The 18,654-nt window shown below is 47.7% G+C and overlaps 1 protein-coding gene across 3 annotated transcripts; it reads left to right on the plus strand.

Moving 5' to 3' along the window:
* The first annotated feature begins 783 nt into the window (after positions 1–783).
* On the plus strand, positions 784–18,316 carry LOC148835475 (aminoacylase-1-like). Of its 3 annotated transcripts, XM_088916894.1 has the most exons (15): positions 784–919; positions 2,106–2,252; positions 5,369–5,433; positions 5,894–5,998; positions 6,436–6,530; positions 7,871–7,947; positions 8,934–9,023; positions 9,555–9,611; positions 10,344–10,417; positions 11,056–11,105; positions 12,667–12,811; positions 14,417–14,485; positions 15,098–15,177; positions 16,428–16,488; positions 16,987–18,316. In XM_088916894.1, the coding sequence occupies exons 2-15, from the start codon at positions 2,111–2,113 to the stop codon at positions 17,149–17,151; spliced, it is 1,275 nt and encodes a 424-aa protein (XP_088773020.1). In that variant the 5' UTR covers positions 784–919; positions 2,106–2,110; the 3' UTR covers positions 17,152–18,316. The 3 variants fall into 3 exon arrangements, with proteins under 3 accessions (XP_088773020.1, XP_088773022.1, XP_088773021.1); XM_088916896.1 differs by lacking the exon at positions 9,555–9,611; XM_088916895.1 differs by lacking the exon at positions 784–919 and having other exon boundaries at positions 1,698–2,252.
* Positions 18,317–18,654: the final 338 nt, after the last annotated feature.

The following is an 18,654-nucleotide window of genomic DNA, read 5'->3' on the forward strand; positions in this document are numbered from 1 at the left end:
CTATTTAAAAAATGCAAGACTGCTTAAGTTAACGAGAAAATAAATTCCCTATGGAACAGAGGGAAAATGGAGTTTAACTGAGCTGAAAGGCAGCCTTTGGGGATAAGCAATGTCACCTGACATGTTTCATACTTTTAGTGCTCATTTGTTAAATTACTGCTGGGCTATATAATAACTGCTATAAAGAAATTGATTATTAACAAGTTGCAGATGTGAATTTTATGTACTTTGGTCAGTTCTTCTGTGCAGGCTGTGGCAAGCCAGGCTTCTGAATCATCATGTTTACCACTAACATGAATCCTTTACCTAACCAGACAGCTCAGTCCGAAGCAGATCCTCTTTCACGATGACCTGTTCGCCATCAGTTGATCAGCTGACGCCCTGTCTGCTGGGGGTCCAAGTCGGGTGTTTCTGATACTCGGGACTGATCAAAGAAAACAAGTGAAACAGAAGCCCGAACCAGCAACCGGATGAGTAGCACTGCGCAGATGTGTAGATCTGCAGTGTGTTTTGAATCCATCTCTGTCTATGTGGAGTTCGTAGGGTTTTTCTTGTGTGTGTGTGCCCAAAGACACGCTTGTCCAGTTAAATCGGCACCTCGCCTGTGCTGCGATGGGCTGGTGTCCCGCCCAGCGTGTACTTTGCCTTTTGCCCCCCTTCCTTGCCGGGCTAGACTCGGGCTCACCGCGTTTCTCCGAGCACCAAGCGGTCGGAGAAAACATGGTCTAGCAAGTTCCCTTCCTAAGGGGCTGGACAGCGACCGGGATTGAAGAGCAGTCGATCCGATCCGTAGCTCCGCGCTCGGCCGGCTGCCCTGGCTGTGTAGTGCCTGCAGCGCTCGGACTGTGACAGTATTGTTACCAGCCCGGATAAGTAAGTCCGTCCGAACTTTTGGTATCGGAAAAGCCCGAAAAGCAAGGTAAAGCCGACGCACTGTTTTTTTCTCCCCCCGTTTCTATATTTGCGGTGCCACTAAAACTACGCTGCAACTTTCATTGGCTATTATTTCACGTATTGCTAAGCGACTGCAAGTGCTTCTTTAGACACTTTCAAATAGGAAAAAAAAAAAACATGGAGTGACAGGTCAATACTTTCTTCGTCTGGTTCTTTGAAAATGCATTACCCCTGGCGGATTAAAGGATTAACGCCACCTTGAACGAGCCTCTTTCAAGACCCTTTCGCTGACGTGCTTGTGCTGTTTTTTTTGTTTATGGCACCTTATTTAAAGAACCGCTAGTTCGCATAAAAGTAGAGATTTGTTTGCTTGCACCGTCGTTTTTCTGCTTCCTGAAAAAAGCAAAAAAAGCAACAAAAAAAAAGCCGTAGCTAGAGATGCTTATCTCTTGTCCCGACCGGTTTATTGGCTTCAGGGCTTCCCTGTCGCCGGATGTTTTTGTCAACACGTCTTCGCTGGCCAGGTTGTCCCTGCGCTGTGTGCGGAAATAGAGAAATAGATGCGGTGTATTTAACGTCGTTAAATATGTCCTGGACACTTTCTGTTCTGTGCTTTGCTGGGGACACATCGCGCACATCCCTTGCACGTCCCCCTGAAGCTGTCGCGTAGCTTTCCAGAGGCCGTGTTTGCCCCTACTTTCTTCTCCTGCCTTACAGCTTTTTGGCAATATAATCTTTTTTCGGAATACCCGCGTCTCTCTCTCTCTCTCTCTCTCTCTGTGTGTGTGTGTGTCCGAGCGCTTTGTTTCAGCAAATTGGTGTCTGTAACTGATCTGCTAGCTGGATGTCACCTTTTGCTTTCTGCTTGGTTTTCTCCTTGGGTCCCAAAGTACCCTGGCAGGTTTATAATTAGCTGAAGTCCGTGATTTCAAACGGCTTCAGCACACTGAACCACCTCTCCTCGGGCTTGAAGAGGCTTCGAATTTGCCCCCTTACCCCTGACTGGGCAGCTCTTGATCGGTGATCAGCTGATGAGGGAGAATCTCAAACTCCCACCGAGAGTTTTTAACTGGACTCTCCTCCGTGACCCCACTTGACCTGTCCCTGTGGCACCGTCTCGTCAAGCGCGGCGTAAGCCGGTCGTGTGCAGAGCTGGCGGGGGTGGGGTGACAGCGAATAAAGGGACTGACTGCTCGGGGTCGCCCCCACAGCCGCCATGCTGCCGGATAAGGACGGGACCCGCGGGGAGCTGGGGTGCGGGAGTGGGGCGACCTGCCGGGGCCACTCTGAGGACCCCGCTGTCTCTCTCTTCCGGGAGTACCTGCGCATCAGGACCGTGCACCCGGAGCCGGATTACGGTGAGTCTGGGGCACCTCACCCACCCCCCTGCGTGGGACGAGCCCTGCGTCCGTGGGCAACTGCCGGAAAAATATAGGGGGGCGCCCTCTTCATCTGGGGGTGTTTTGGGAGACGGAAGATTGAATAGATTTAATATCACTGCCCTGAAAAGCGAGGAAACGACGAAGCAGACACAATGTGTCTCTGTTCAAGTTCAAGTTTATTGTCATTACACTCATACATATGGTATATGGTATAACGAAATGCTATTTAGCTAGCTCTCGGACATAAGTAGTACAAAGAGAAAAAAAACAACAACAACAGCAATACAATTGTGTAACAAAAGAAAGACAGAGACAACAGGCAGTGTGCAAAAAACAACAACAGATGATGTGCAAAAAACAACAACAGGCAATGTGCAAAAAACAACAAAAAGGTAACAGGTTATGTGCAAAAATATGCATCAACAGAATAAAATAAAGGGATAGAAATTATGGGGAGTGAGCCTTTGACATGTATGGTAGAGGTAGATTTTCAATGTGTGTTTGGGTTTTTGGTAAGAAAGGAAGAAGGCACTGTGAGGTTCAGATCATAGGTGAGAGGTGAGAGTGAGAGTGAGAGAGGCTGGGAATTTAACAGTTTGATAGTGCGGGGGTAAAAACTGTCTCTGAGTCTGGCAGTCCGGGCCCGAATGCTCCGGTACCGTTTTCCAGATGGTAGAGGGTCGTACAGTCTGTAGCTGGGGTGTGTGGGGTCTTTGATGATGCTTAGAGCTTTCCTCAAGCACCGTCTGTCATAAATGTCCTGGATGGATGGGAGGGCAGCCCCAGTGATGGACTGGGCAGTGTCCACGGCCCGCTGTAGGGCTTTGCGGTCAGCAGCACTGCAGTTGCCATACCACACTGTGATGCAGCCTGTCAGTGTGCTTTCTGTAGTGCATCTGTAAAAGTTAGTGAGGATCTGGGGACATATCTTAGCCTTCTTCAACCGTCTTAGGAAGTACAGGCGCTGTTGCGCTTTCTTGATCAGACAGGTTGTGTTGAGAGACCATGTGAGGTCCTTGGTGATATGGACACCAAGTAATTTAAAGTTACTGACCCTTTCCACTTCAGTCCCTCTGCATGTTTGGCATCTGCTCTGAGGGTTAAGTTTCAGTTTTAGGTGACAAGCTGGTGATGTCAACGGTGCAGTTGCAGGGCTGGCTCGTTGTAGATTTACGTTTAATTTACATTTCCAAACACCCGTGAAAAACATGGGTTGCACAACTCCAGTCCAGCAGTGCCTCTGGGGTTTTCATTCGCTTTAATGAAAAAAAAAAAAGCTAATGTTTGGCCTATGTGGGACAGAAGTCTTCACACCTGTTGATGATTTCAAGAGACCTGGAAAACCTGGGTCCTGACTCCAGTGGACCGGATTTGTGCACCTATATTACAAAGTTGGGGTTTCTCGTCGCCGGCTCCGGTGGAACCCCAGTCCTGCCAGTCATCATTTCAGCTGAGCTCATGGTCACCGTCAGCGAACTCCTAATTGATGTAATTCAGGAGTAACTCGAGCTCTTTGATTTAACGTTTGTGTTTCATACGTACCTTAAGATTTCTATACCTTAAGGTGCAAAGGCTACAGTCAACAAATTAGCCTAATTGTGGATTCAGTTAAGTAAAGAGCTCAGTTAGAACAAAGACACCAGCAAATGTTGTGGTTTTCCTGAAAAATTTAAACTAAGTAGTAAAAGAATAAGACAAGTTTTGATCTAGGTTTCTGTTTTTATATATATATCTGCTCCAGCCTAGAGAGAGTTAAATTTAGTTCACAATTTGTTCCTCATTTATTCAGACATGTGGTTGAGCTTTGACCCATGTGTTGAGAGAAGATTTTACTCAGAACCGAGTCTGTCTGTATGAGTTCAGAGTCCCTGAGCTTTGCTCTGAAACTAGTGTAATGTGCTTACAGTGGAAAAGATGGTCAATGATTAGGGAGAAAGGTAACACAGCTTGTGTTAAACAAGTCTGATCATTAAACCTATGGGAGAAAGTATTAACAGTCCTATCATGGGACGAGAAAAAGTAGAAATTTTAGATATACAGTATATTAATGTATGTGATCGGTAAGATTACAATATTTTTTTAAATAAAGGATGTCTAACCTTGTGTATCCAGAATTGATTTGCTGAATGTCTAAAGAGCAGTAGAGATTTGAAAGATGTTGGCAGGAATAGTTACAAGTTCAAAACACTTTTTGCATTACTGATCAATAGTGTTTATCCCCTCGTGTTGCTTACAATATTGCAATATGTCCATGCTGTGCCTTCAGTCTACATGGAGACGGGAGTATCAGGGTGCTAAATCACAGCTCTATCCTGCTGTCTTGCAGATATTCTGCTGCATTGGATGCATTTGTTTTGAAGGAACACCCCATTTAAGTGAGCATGGATGGTGTTTCAGAATGTAGTGGCGTGTCTCAGCAGGTGGCTTGAAAATGTTGGAGAGCTGGGTGGGATCGCATGGGTTATTTCAAATATTTGTTTAGTTGCATAAATCATTTTAAAGCCAGGCAACCACCACCGCCACAGAAATATGCGTTCAGATCCTGTCCTTGAGCCTGTAAAATACAAAGTAGCTCCTGCACATGACATGGGCTTCGGACATAAGAACAGGAGCATCAATAAATAAGATATAAATAAGAGTAAGCACTAATATGAATTCCAGTGTACATGCACATATGGCAATAAACTCCTCTACTCTACATGCAGTCTGGAGCGCCTTTCAAGGAGACAGTTGCTTATAAGATCAGATCACTTTATTAGCCCTATACAATTTCTTGCATTAGGAATCTGTCTTTTCGCAGACCCCAGCTTGCTCTCCATGAGACACACAGACAGGGAGAGAAGCTTGGGGTCAGAGCGCAGGGTCAGGCATTTATACGGCGCCCCTGGAGCAGCTGGGGTTAAGGGCCTTGCTCAGGGGCCCAGTGAAGTAAGATTCCTCTGCCGGTCACGGGATACGAACCGGCAACCTTCCAGCCACAGGCACAGAGCAGAGCAATACTAGGAAAGGGCTGGTGTTCCTTCAGTGGCTGAGCCCCTGATGTATTTTGGGACGTCTGTGTGTCCCGTGTTCCTCTGCTTGTTTGTTTCCAGACGCGGCTCTGAAGTTCCTAGATCGGGTTGCTGGGGAGCTGGAGCTGCCAATGAGGACGGTGGAGGTAGGGGGCTGTTCCTCGCTGCTGCGTCCGGTCATGAGGTGCAGCACAGCCAGTTCTGCACTGCTGTTAGATTCCATCGGCCCTCTCTGCGGCCCGACACTCCTACAAGAAGTCCTCCTCTCTTTAGAAACTGGTCTACAGGAAGTCCTCAGGGACGATATTGACACAGATTCCTAGGAAGCAGGACTGGAGAATTTCCCATGGTGCCCCTGCCTTCGTACAGTCCCTTTTACCATGTCTGGTGACTGCAGGGAACTCACATTTTTTGCGGTTTTGTGCCATGAACCCACCAGGCTGAATCAGTGAACACAAACCCCTCTGTGGGTGTTCCTCTCAGTCTGTAGTTAATCGGAATTAGTGATTCTTGTGTTAATATTTTCCCTTTCTTAAGAATCGGGGGGATCCTCCCTCGCACGTCTGATTGTGTTTCTCAAGCGTCATCGTCCGTGTTGTTCCTCAGGTGTGTCCTGGCCGGGTGGTGGCCATCGCCACGTGGGAGGGCACCGACCCCAGGCTCAGATCCGTGCTGCTGAACTCCCACACGGACGTGGTGCCCGTCTTCCAGGTCAGGGGTGCCCTCTGGGCCCGGCACACTCGCGGAAAGAGCTCCAAGCTCTTTTTTGGCGTTCCCGTGGAAAGCCTCTTTCTCGTTTTCCGAAATGAACACAGGCAGTCAGACGCAGCTTTGAAACTCACAGCCTGGTCGGACGGGGCAAAGAGAGTTTAGGCTTCTTTTTTCCAGCTTGGAATAAAATTGAAGGACGCTCCAAGTGATGGAGGAATCCGAGCTGAGCTCTGCTTGGTGTAAGGAAATAAAGTGCAGTTTTGGCCGTTAGGTTTGATAAATCAAGCACACTGGCAGAAGAGGCAGAGCAGGAAATCTGACTTTCTTCTTGTTTAAGCCTCCCAGTCTGGAGGTGAGAGGACAGCTGGGTGAGAAGGAGATGTGGCCTGGCTCAGCCTCAGACTCAGACGCTCTTTCTCCCCTCTGGTGCCCTGCAGGAGCAGTGGAAATACGACGCATTCGCCGCCGTCAAGGACAAGGAAGGGAACATCTTTGCCAGGGGGGCTCAGGACATGAAGTGCGTCACCATCCAGTGAGTGCCAGGCCCGCTCGGGGGTTCTGTCGGGTGGGCCAGAGGGCTGCGGAGCTCCCTTACGGTTCTCTGCAGTTGTAACGTAGTCACGTTAGCTCAAATCTAGAACGCAGAAAACGTCTTCACATTTCGACACTTACCGACACTCGGGGCGGAGCGGTGGCTCTCTGGCTCAGGATCTGCGCCTGTGGCTGGAAGGTCGCTGGTTCAAATCCCGCAGCTGGCAGAGGAGTCCTACTGCGTTGGGCCCCTGAGCAAGGCCCTTCACCCCAACTGCTCCAGGGGTGCTGTACAATGGCTGACCCCGCGCTCTGACCCCCAGCTTCTCTCCCTGTCTGTGTGTCTCGTGGAGAGCAAGCTGGGGTCTGCGAAAAGACAAACTCCTAATGCAGGAAATTGTATAGGGCTAATTTAGTGATCTTATGTTACAGTATGTTAATGCAATTCCCTTTTCTAGATTGTTAAGATTTATCTGTGTTGCCTTAAGGGGGGAACTGCAAGGCTATTTTTACGCTTTGGGGTTGGAAAGAATCGGCATTTCAACCCACAATGAAAGTAAAATGTTCTCAGTCATGTGTAAACCCCCCAGTTTCCATAAAAAAATAGATGTGCTGGATTCTGGGGTTCAGAACGAGGCAACAAAATGTTCGGTTACGTGATGCAGCCTTGTTACACTGTAAACAAGCAGGCTTGTGAATACATCTCTTTTAATCCAATAGAAATATTATTCTCGACTTCAAGATGATTTTGAAGTTTGATAAATTTGATAAATACTGCTTAGTTGTTAACTCTGCCTGCAGATCACTTTGGAACATTTCTGCTGTGAAATGTCTGCTGCACAACCTGTACTTATTCGCCTGTGATACATCGCATTACATTAGACATCACGGAGACTCGTGAGCAGGACGGGCCACATCACCTCACAATTCCTGGGAGCTCTCGCGAGATCAGGGGTAATAAGTGGTCTGAGACATTGGAACTGCGTTTCCCCTTTTAGGAAGTCCGCTGGCTAAGTTGAGGCTAGGTGCTTGAGATTAAACATAAAAGCTTAGCAAGAATGCCAGCATAGCCAACACACACAGATGATGGGTTTTTAATCAATCGCATCTGAGGCTCTTTAAGCGACCCTTAAGGGTAGGTGCTTTGGAGCAGCTCTTGCAGAGCCCGCAGTGCAGCCCTCATGGATGTGAACTGTGGATGTGAAGTGGCCAAAGCTGTACCAAGAGAACTGGCTGATGGTTATTAAATCGCCCGTGATTCGGGGCCTGACAAGCTGTCCAGAGTCAGACGAGTGTGTGTGTGTGTGTGTGTGTGTGTGTGTGTGTGTGTGGTTTTTCCAGGTACATCGAAGCGATCCGAAGGCTGAAATCGGAAGGGAGGAGGCCTGCTCGCACTGTGCACTTGATGTTTGTTCCAGGTGAAACTCGATCAGTAGTCCTGAAGCTTTTTTTTTATTTTCAATCCAGACCTTTATGCAGGGGGGGCGTTGGTCTTGAAGTAAAAACCAACGTAAGATGCCTCCCTTTAATCTAGCACAGCACTTGTTATTAAGGGGAGGCGCGGATAGCTTCATTGTTAAATAAGGTCTGAGTCTTTTAAGAGTTTAATGGGAGTTTTAAACCCTTTATGGCCTGTCGGGACTTGAAAGCCCCACCTGCAGAGTCAAGATAGATAGAGTCAGTCTCCTAAAGGGACAGCTGTGCAACTGTGCACCATTTAAAAACAACTGAATCTCGACCGCATTCAAAGTGTGCACTCTAAAATGTTCTCCTTTGAAAGAGCTGCTTTCCCGAGTTCCACAAATTAATATATGATATAAGTTTAAATAATAAACATAAATAAAATGTTTTTATCTCATCGAACTCTTGAGCCATTTGTTTGCAGCTGAATCTTTGTATTACAAATGTGTCTGACTCATTTTATGAATCTAACAGAACATTGTTTGCAAACCTTGTGTTAAAAAATCATCTGACAGCCTGATTAACATCAGGATCTTCAACATGGGTTCGTTCAGCATACAGTAGGTGCGGATACACCAATCTGGACGTCTGTAGACACTTCTCATTGCCTGCATATATAGTTGTACAACTATTAGGAAGCATGCCTATATTGTTTCTTCCTTACACAAATAAAAATTCAGGCCATAAAGGATTTTAAACAACTCAGAATGTGAGTGCTACTACCACCATTTCAACTAATGCTACTACTCCACTGATACTAGTACTTCTATTACCACTAATACTAGTGCAGTTGCTACAATTATTGTTACTAATGCTACTAAGGCTGTTATAACTCTAGCTGTTGCTACTAATACCACTGCCACCAATATTGATGTCGCTAGTATTGGAAGTGTTCTGTCCAGCACGTTTTGTTTGTGTGATTCCTCCTCATCTGCGCTTTTAGACGAAGAGGTCGGAGGGCACAAGGGAATGGAGGCGTTCGTGAATCACCCGGAGTTCCGCGCTCTGAACATCGGCTTTGCGCTGGATGAAGGTAACTGAGATCGGCCTCTTCGTGATGCGCGGGGACAAAAAAACTGCTGTGTGCAATAGAAATCGACCTATTGACGGTGGCGTGTGGAAATGGATTTGGCGTCGGTCACGTTAACGATGGGTTTAGGCGTACTACTGTATGTTTCTGTCACCTCTTTTTTCCCTGATCGAATTTCCTCCAGTGTTTTGGTGATTGAAAAAACTTCTTCTGCTTTGCGGGAATTTTGGAGTTTTGCATATTGATATTGATATGATAAAATAAGGACTCAAAAACATAAGAAAGGTTACAGGCAAGAGGAGGCCATTCTGCCCATATACCTATCTGACAGTAGCTAATAGGTCTGAGAATCTCTTCCAGCTGTTTCTTGAAAGAAACCAGCGTATCGGCTTCGACAGCCTGGCTGAGTAGCTTGTTCCACACTCCCACCACCCTTTGTGTGAAGTGATGCCTCCTGTTCTCTGTTTTAAATGCAGTGTCCACTTGTGCCCTCTGACACAATAAAAGCCTGAGGCAGTTTTTGGCTCTCTGTAGGTCTGGCCAGCCCCGAGGAACCGTTCACCGTGTTTTATGGCGAGAGAAACCCATGGTGTGAGTATCTGCTGCTGCACGGCGCTCACTGGTACTGTATGTCCGCTCTAGACAGGGACCCGTTGCACTTTGGATGCACCAGCAGTGCCTGCTTTGCGAATGTTTGGCTGCTCGTGTCGAGCACGCCCGCGGAGGCAGCGCTTAGTCCTCTCGCTGCGTGGACGCTGGGAGAGACGGGAGCTCAGGTGGCCCCCCCATGGGTCACGACGGCATGGATGACGTCCTGAAGCACGGTCCCCCAGCAGATCTGAATTCGGCTCACAGTGCTTCTCTGGATAATGCCTGTGATTTCGATAGGTTCGTTTTATAACCAGGAACATTACTGTGTTGTGAAATACATTGCAGCACAGCAGGAATGGATCGTTCTGGACTTGTTGAGAGAACGTCATCGGCATAAAGGGAGCTTTTGTGTTCCTCTTCCCCCACCAAGGCACCAGAGACAGCAGTGTTCATCCTTATATAAAATGTATATATTACGAATTTTCCCCCAAATGCGAATATTAGATCCTTATCCCCCTTCTATTTCGTGGAGGAGGGATTTAAGTGTCTTGGCATCTTCATTACTCCAAATATATTTAATCTTGTTGGTAAAAACTATATCCCTCTAATAAAAAATGCTTCTCTGTGTTTCAGGGCCTCACATTATGTTGAGCTAAAGGCTTTGCTTTTTTAAAAAAAAACAAAAAACCTGTTGCTCGTCAAAGGAATTCCGACTCTTAGCGTATTTTGCAGGGATCACCATAAAGTGCACGGGGAGCCCAGGACACGGCTCCAGATTTGTCGAGAACACGGCTGCTGAGAAGCTGGTAAGAGCACACGGCACCCTGGGGAGGAAGCACGAAGTGTTACGAGTGAGAGACTGTTGCCCACTGATTCGCAGATCCCACCCAGCCCTAAGCTGGGGCAGCCCAGGGTGTCTTGTTCACTCATCAACGAGTCATCTGAGCCCTGAGCATTTGCTAAGTATGTGTGGTTCATTAATCGCCACCATCACTGGCTTTGCAGAACTGATCACAGAAGCTCACAACACAACGTTTCGGCTGTGGAGCCTTCTTCGGGCGTGCACCCAAAGAAGCCTCCACAGCCGAAGTATTGATAATGAATAATGACATCAATCGCTTAATTGTTTTATTGGTTTTTATTGACTGTTTTATTGTCGGTTTGCTCTGGGGGTAATGAATCGATTTACCAGAGGTTTAGTGGTGAATGCTCTCGCTCTTGGGATCGCTGCTATTCTGCCTCTCAGTGAGGTTTGTTGTCTGGAGCCCAATGCGCCAATTTCCCACAATACTTTGTATGGAGAAGTGCTTCCTGTTTTCAGTTTCGCAGTTTTAAGTGCACTCCGTTTCACAAGTATTGAAACCCGAAGTTCATTGCCACCAAATTGCTCTGACAGAACTCTCCACCGACTTTATACCAGGATCTTTTATTTTTTCCTTCACAGCGCAAAATAATCAACTCATTCCTGGATTTCAGGGAGCAAGAGAAAAATCGGTAAGATTCCGACTCGGTTCTTTGACGGGACAACACTGCAGACACGCACTCTCGTAGGAAGCAAGTAATTTCACTGGGCTGAGGAGGTGTGACATCACTTTAAACTTCAGTCTCAGGGACATTCAGAGGAGTGATCCTTTCAAGATATAAAGCCAATGAAGCACAACAAAATGCACATCAATTTACACCCATAAAACATTACTGTCAAACCCCTGACTTAACAATGATCTCACCCCAGTGCAAGATGGCAGCATGTTCAACAGTACTGGAAACATCCTAAATTAAACCGTTAGCACCCCAAAATCTCATTACACACCCATACAGCTGGCGTGTGTTCTTCTACAATAAACTCCAGGGCTGTGAAGATAAGAGCTAGACATCCGACCTCAGATTCGTCGAAATGAAACAAATAAATCAAATGCACTTTGGATGTCGTCTCTTGCACTTTTTCTGAAAAACAGTGACTGACAACATAATGAGAAAAGCGTGTGAGATAAGGTGGGCTACGATCATATATTTTAAGCCTCGTGCCACCGGTGATCAATTGAGTTGACCTTAAAACTCGACTAGGCAGGTAAGCAACAATCCAGGAATGACTCTCTCGTGAGTCTAGAGCCGGGATCTGTGCTGTTTTTTTCCCCTGCCCTGTTATCTCGCTAGTAGAAGCCACTCTTTCCCAAATGAGCCCTTCTCTCTGCTGCCTCTGTAACCCGCCTCAGCCCCTGACAATCCATTTGTCTCCAGTGCTGTTCTGGAGCTACAAACACACTCTTGTCTGCTGTCAAGTACATGCGTTCCTCCCAGCTGGTGCACTCCAGTACCAGGCTGTGCCCTGCACGTCCGCACACAGAGAGGTCCCTTGTCCCTTCTCACTTTTGTTCCAGTTTTTTTTTAAAGGCACAAGAAAAAGATACATTTCTCTGGAGGTTTCTGAGGTTTGGATTTCCCTCTGTGGTATCGGAGTCTGATCAGTGCGTCACCTTCCTTGGTTCGAAAGAGTTAACTGGAAATGAAGGGGAACCGGAATCTGTTGGCTCTTGCAGAAAGTTGATGTATTCTTTTTCTGATTAATTTCATTCTTACTGGAATTTCCTGCATTTATTCTTCCTGTGTTCTCTAAGGTAGGGCTGCCATTTAAGTTTTGGAATCATTTTGCATAGTAGTAATTATCCTTATACGTATGTACACATGTAGATATATTCCCTTATCTCGTTGACTGGGGGATATTCATTAATGCCTGTCTACGGTGTTAATTTTGACATAATCAATGATTTCCTCATTCAGTCAGAGAAGTCAGAGATCTCAGCCCAGATATTTTACAAGAAATACAGGGAATTCAAACATTGGTCCTACACCAGTAAATAGTGGAACCCGAACAGTTTCAGGTTTTGGGGGAACCAAAAGAAGTGAAACAAGGATCTATAGATTCCTGCACCCTTAAGTGCACTGTGTTCACGCACAATTCGAGCGGCTTCAAAAACGAAGCGGATCCAGGATCCCGTTCACGGAAGCCTGTTGTGTGCCTGCCGCTCTGTGCTGAGACTGACCCGATCTGTTTCAGGCTGAACACCAGCGAGTGCCTCACGCTGGGGGACGTCACCACCGTCAACATGACCAAGCTGCAGGGGGGCGTGGCCTACAACGTCATTCCCGCAGAAATGGACGTCAGCTTCGACATCCGGATCCCACCCACGGTCGACCTCCAGGTACAGAGCAGGGGGAGAAGGTGGGATGCATTGATAGGGCCTAGGGCACACTGACTGCATCCCGTTCCTTTACTCGCATCTTCTGAAACTCAGTTTTTTTTATGCACTGCTGCATTTATTCAATTTTGCACATGGAGTATTGAACAATTGAGCCAGCCGGCAGTCCGGCACCACACTCTTGCAGTTGCGCGGGTCATAGTGGGGCAGCGCAAGTTCTGTCGTCGATCTGTCTGGAGAGCAGAATCCGCTCCACACGTGTACGTGACTAAGACATGCAGTTCTGCTTCCATCTAGTGGACAGAGAAAGAAACTTCACAGCAGACTGATCAGAGCGGTGGTCTGTTGTATTTGTAACGCAGCAATTCGATCCTCTTTGCGTCCTGCAACTAACTTTTACCATGTACAAATCATTTTTAATTTTAGTACAAGAAAATGTAAAACAGGCTCTGTTGTATGGTGCAAAATGTACTTGTTATGATTACTGGGGATTTATGGAGAGTTTTACCAAGGAATTAAATATTCTCAGTTTAAAACATTAGCTTTAACGAAGGGCTCACTGGTTTGATGTGAACTACAAGTGTGAAAGTAGTTTTGCATGCATCTGTGACACATTTTCAGCATGTAATTAAATGAAACTGGTACTTAAGTACAGGTGCTTTCAGGTATTTATCTGGATCCTCATAGAGGGGAAGTTATTAATTAAATATTAAGGTTAACATGAGGGATCTGTACCCTGCAGATCGCTGTCCGCGTGATTAGTGCACAGCTCTTGTCCCTATAAGACACGCCTGTCGAGACATCTCTCGCTTCCCTGCGCAGATAAAAGCACACCAGTGTGGAAAAGGCACTGTGGGCTGAAGCAGGGTGTGGCAGGGCTGCTTCAGGACTGAGAGATCGGCATGTCTCTCGGCGCCGCACCTGTAGCTCAGCCACAGTGAAATGAGCAGCAGCCAGCAGAGTCCTGTGTGATTCACCGGGAAACCACAGACGCTGTAAAGGAACTGGGAGCCCCCCCTGATTGAAAAAAAAAGCGAAAAATGCAAGACTGAGACTTTATTTTTATTACTACTACTACTTTATTTATGATATAGCGCCTTCAAAAGTATGTTGCCAAAGTGTTTTTACAGGGAAAGTAAAAAACACGGATAAAAAAAAAAGGAAAAAAGGAACAAAAATACGAGATGGCAGAATGAGAACAAAGAGCACAAGGGAATAGACATGAGGCAAGGAGCCTCAGACCCCAGTTACATGAACTCCTTTCTGAGGAAGGAAGGAATGACATGAATGAAATGATGGTCAAACTTCCCCTGAGCCCAGCAGGGACCTTGGTCCACAAAACAGCCTTTTGAGAGTTTCAAGCAAGATTCGAAACGGTGTGTGCAAATTGATCTCGGGTTTAATCCTTCTAGACTCGATCTTCCCCGGTACGTCATTTAGAAACGGGTGTCGGCCTGTAACTAGGGCTAGGCGTGCCAGAAGACGGCGGCTGTGCCTGTATTGTATTGTTCTCACTCCGGCACGAATCACCACGATACTTCACAGCCGAGCGAAGCCATTGAGTGAGGGCCACCTATTCAGCAGCCCTCCCTCTTCTCTGCCCGGCAGGAATTTGAGGAGCAGATCAAGGAGTGGTGCCGGGTGGCGGGAGATGGCATCACGTACCAGTTTGCCCAGGTAAGACCGAGGTCACCTGTCTGGCCCTGCCGACCTGAGCTCCTGCTATCAGGCTCTCAGGGACGGGACTTGAGGCAGGAGATGGGTTCACCTGCTAAAATACTCTATTATTTTAACTCGCACGTTCTCTCTGCTTGTGTTGGCTTTGAATTCACAGGAGTTATCTGTAGTCCGTCAGAACAGCTCACCTGGCTGAGGTTTATTACACCTGGCCTGTAATAAACACTCACTGGAAGCATTATGAAAGAAGGACAACATAAGTTCTTGAGAGAGTGGAAGGCCGGAGGCCACACGGATAATCTTTGGTCTAAACCTGCTGTGTATTTATACTTTTGAGACATGTTGCTCTTTTGTAATAGTGTTAATAGTGAAAGTCGTGTCCTGGAGGGCTGGTGTTTAACTCTGAATCGGATCGATATTGATTGCATGGAGCAATGTAACAGCTCTCCTCCAGCTCTTCAGGTGCGAGTGCTTCAGAGAGACCTAGAGACCCTATAGATACAGAGTCTCAGCTCTGCCCAGGATCACACACCTCTGTTGGGGACTGGCCCAGTCCGGCCCCGATCAGAGAGCCCCCTTTCCTGGTTCTAACCCTGCTTTCTCCCCGATCAGAAACACATGCAGCAGGGCGTGACATCGACGGCAGAGAGCGACCCCTGGTGGAAAGCCTTCACTGCGGCCTGTGGCGCCATGTGAGTGTGGTCTTCTGAAACCCCGTGGCGGGGCTGTCCGACAGAGCTCTCCCATGCAGCCCTGGGCTGGTGGTTCTCACGGATGTGGCTCGGCGCAGGCCAGCCGCTGATAATAAACGCAAAAGACAGTTAAATCCAGCACGGTGTTTGCAAGCAGTGTTTACAAGCACTGCGGTGTTTGCAAGCTTATTTACAAATACGGAAATGACTGCAATGCAGAGCATAAAAATCGAATTGTTTTTTTAGCAACACCTATAGAGCAACTTGTAAAAAAAAAAAGTGTCATGGTAGCAGGGATCATCTTTTCCTGTAAGATAACATACTGGTTGATTACAGCGCTAAAAACCGGTCTTGAGCTTTTCCAAGGTCCTTGTGTGACCTGGAGCCGAGAGAATTCTTTCGTATTTCCGTCTCAGTGAGACCAACATCCTTCCCAAGTGTGTGGCATTTATTGACTGCTGAAAAATGAGTGGTGTGCCCCCCCATCCCACTCTTCACAGTTAAGAGCACCAGATGATTATGCAGATCGCTGTACACTGGAAGGCTGGTGAAAACCGGTGATGATCAATCACAAAAGCGCCCGTGGCTCCCAGGCTATTTAATCTGTGTTGTCAATGAAGAGAGGCCGGGAGACGCTGTGTCACTGGGAGTCACTGAAATGGGGAGATGCAAGCACTGGGTAATTGTGTTTGGAATAAATGACTCATTCAGCCAGTATCTCGGTGCTTTGCAGGAGGATAAAGGTTGCAGAATTGTACATCTGTCTGAGACGGGACTCTTGATGTGATTGCTTCTGTGATTGCACCACACTTACTTCATAAATGGGAATACTCCGGCACATTCCTCGGCCGCGGGTTTCCATTACAGGCCGGCTAGGTTTCTAACTGGCGGATACGCCTCTGCATTGTGTTTATATGTTTTTGTCAACCGTAAATCACTTTCTCTTAAGCAGGCACTTCAGATGCAGTGTGTGTGGCCCGAGCGTGCATGTGATGTGCACAAAACCAATGCTGCCAGAAAATCCTATAGCCCAGGCAGGCACTTTCGACTGGAGGTGTGAAGACCCAGCACTTGTGTCATTTGCTTGGGACACGCAGACAAAACGTACAAAAGAACAGAAGTAGAACATTCTGCAGCACTCACGGGTTATTTTAAAAGTAGATAAGACATCTGTACTTTATCAGGTGTGCCTGTTAACGTTTCTTCCTTTAGGGAAAAAAATAAATAATTTCCCTCTTTTGTTTTCTCAGGAACATGACTTTAAAAACGGAAATCTTTCCAGCCGCTACCGATAGCCGCTTCATTCGAGCGGTAAGTTTCCTCCATTAGCTTTCAGCGACCCAGATAACGACGGTCGAATTACCCGTCAAGAACCTTTTGCTGGCCCTGTCGGTGAAGTCTGCTCGGGCCGTGCCAATACTGAGCTCATCGCCACTGGCTGACTGACCAGCAGGGGGCGCTGTGGCGCAGGAATAGCAGCCAGAACTCACCTGTGCCGTAGCCTGAGGGGCGGGTTCTGCAGGTGATATCATCAGGGTCAGGGGTTCGAATCCCTGTCTGATCAAGAGGAAGGACACCATCACCTGCCGGGAGCAGAGTGCTTCGTCCTTGACCAAGTGATACACAGTCAGGCTCACGAGTCCTTGTGACCGGGGATTAAATCTTCATTGGGTTTGTTTCGTGCCGGCCGGTGAGAAGCGAGAACTCATGTCTCGGCTCTCTGACCGCGGGGAGCTGATCAGCCCAGACCCCGGGGGGGAGCCTCCTCAGTGTGACCCCACCCCGCCCCCTCTTCTCTCCTCTCCCCAGATGGGCATACCGGCCATCGGCTTCTCCCCGATGAACCGCACCCCGATCCTGCTGCACGACCACAACGAGTTCCTGAACGAGCAGGTCTTCCTGCGGGGCATCGACATCTACCACGGGCTGCTGCCCGCCCTGGCTGGCGTGCCGCCCCTGCCCGGTGAAGCCTAGGCGTGCCCTCTCCCCCTCTGTCTCCAGGGGGCTCGGGCCTCTGCAGCTCCCTGAACCCAAGGACCTCACCCCCACTGCCCTGCCCTGCCCTGCCCTGCTCCCCTCTTCTCGATCAGTGCGCTCGTCTCCTGCCCGCTTCGGGATCGCCAGGTGTGGCTTTGCGGCTGGGCTCTCCTCCCCCCCCCCACCCCGCTGCCTGTGCCGACGGGCGCGTCTCTCAGTGGGCCCTGGGAGCAGGCGTCTGGTCTGGGCTCGAACCCGCCGAGCTGCTGTCCAGTCCTGCCTTCACTGCTTCAACACTGCAGCTGTCCGGCTCTCCCCGTCTCTCTCTCCCTCTCTCACACACACACACACACACACACACACACACACACACACACTAAACACATTACACACCCTACATACACTACACACACCCTAGAAATACACCGCACACTGCACACTAAACACACTACAGACACTACACACACACATCACAAACACACCACACACTTCACACGTAGACACTACACACTCTACACACATTACACACAAACTATAAATATACCTCAGATTGATTCTGCACTCTCTCACGCATACTTGCAACAAACCCCCCCCCCATACACAGGTGCCCTCACTGGTCATCTGTTCCTCTGCCACACAATGGCACACTCGCAGCAGAGCTCACCCAGGTGGAAAATTACAAGGCCCAGCCTATTGAGTGCAGAGAGTCTTCCCAAGCAGCAATAACGGCTCGGAAAGGACACCATCGCTTGCATTTTGCCACTGTGTAGAGAGGCTGTGCTGCAGAGTGTGATCAGCCAGTCAAGGCAGGGAACGGCCAGTTACTATAAGAGTCTGGCAGCGCCATACAAATGGTACAATAAGCAACTCACACCAAATAGCTCCCCCTTTCTAACGTCAGGGAGCCACAATGCGATCGTATGTAATTAATCTCTGTTTTACAGTTTGTTTTTTCATTTCCACATGAAGCTGTAGGTTGACTGCTGCAAGGAAATCCAAATAGCTTACTCCCAATAAATATTTAACTCTGCTGAATTTGCTAAAGAATGTATTCTGTAGATTTTTTTTCAAATTGCATTGCAACTGCAATTGTATATAAATAAATTGCTCTTTTAATTATCGCCTTGTATACCAAACTTAACAATAAAAAACTCTCTCAGTATTGGACCAAATGAAGGTGCATTTCCTTTAAGAGTGCAGACTGTCAGGCTCAAAACAGAGCAGTGGCATTACTGGCGATGTGATAGTGCCTGTGTCTCCGAGTGATATTTCTGATTATCTCTGTGCTCTTTCAACTGCTTTTTGGCGATAGCTTTTTCTCTCACTGATGGAGACGGGCGATTCTCAGTTACTTGTCTGCTCTGTTATTCTTCAGGTCAGAGAAATCAATCCTAGAGCGTTAAACTGCTGGCAGAGCAGAACAGCAGCTGTTGTACCTTTTGCAGATACACAGCTGCAGTGAAGCACGTTAACGCGCAGGAACACGTCTCTGTGTAGGAT

The sequence above is a fragment of the Atractosteus spatula genome, chromosome 5, assembly GCF_055471065.1.
Source record: "Atractosteus spatula isolate fAtrSpa1 chromosome 5, fAtrSpa1.hap1, whole genome shotgun sequence".
Lineage (NCBI taxonomy): Eukaryota > Metazoa > Chordata > Actinopteri > Semionotiformes > Lepisosteidae > Atractosteus > Atractosteus spatula.

Bases quoted from the DNA above. Each gene is read 5' to 3' on its own strand.
- LOC148835475 (XM_088916894.1), top strand. From the start codon at position 2,111: ATGCTGCCGGATAAGGACGGGACCCGCGGGGAGCTGGGGTGCGGGAGT. The intron at 9,612-10,343 runs GTGAGTATCTGC...CGTATTTTGCAG, and splicing joins TGGCGAGAGAAACCCATGGT to GGATCACCATAAAGTGCACG. The intron at 15,178-16,427 runs GTGAGTGTGGTC...TTGTTTTCTCAG, and splicing joins ACTGCGGCCTGTGGCGCCAT to GAACATGACTTTAAAAACGG.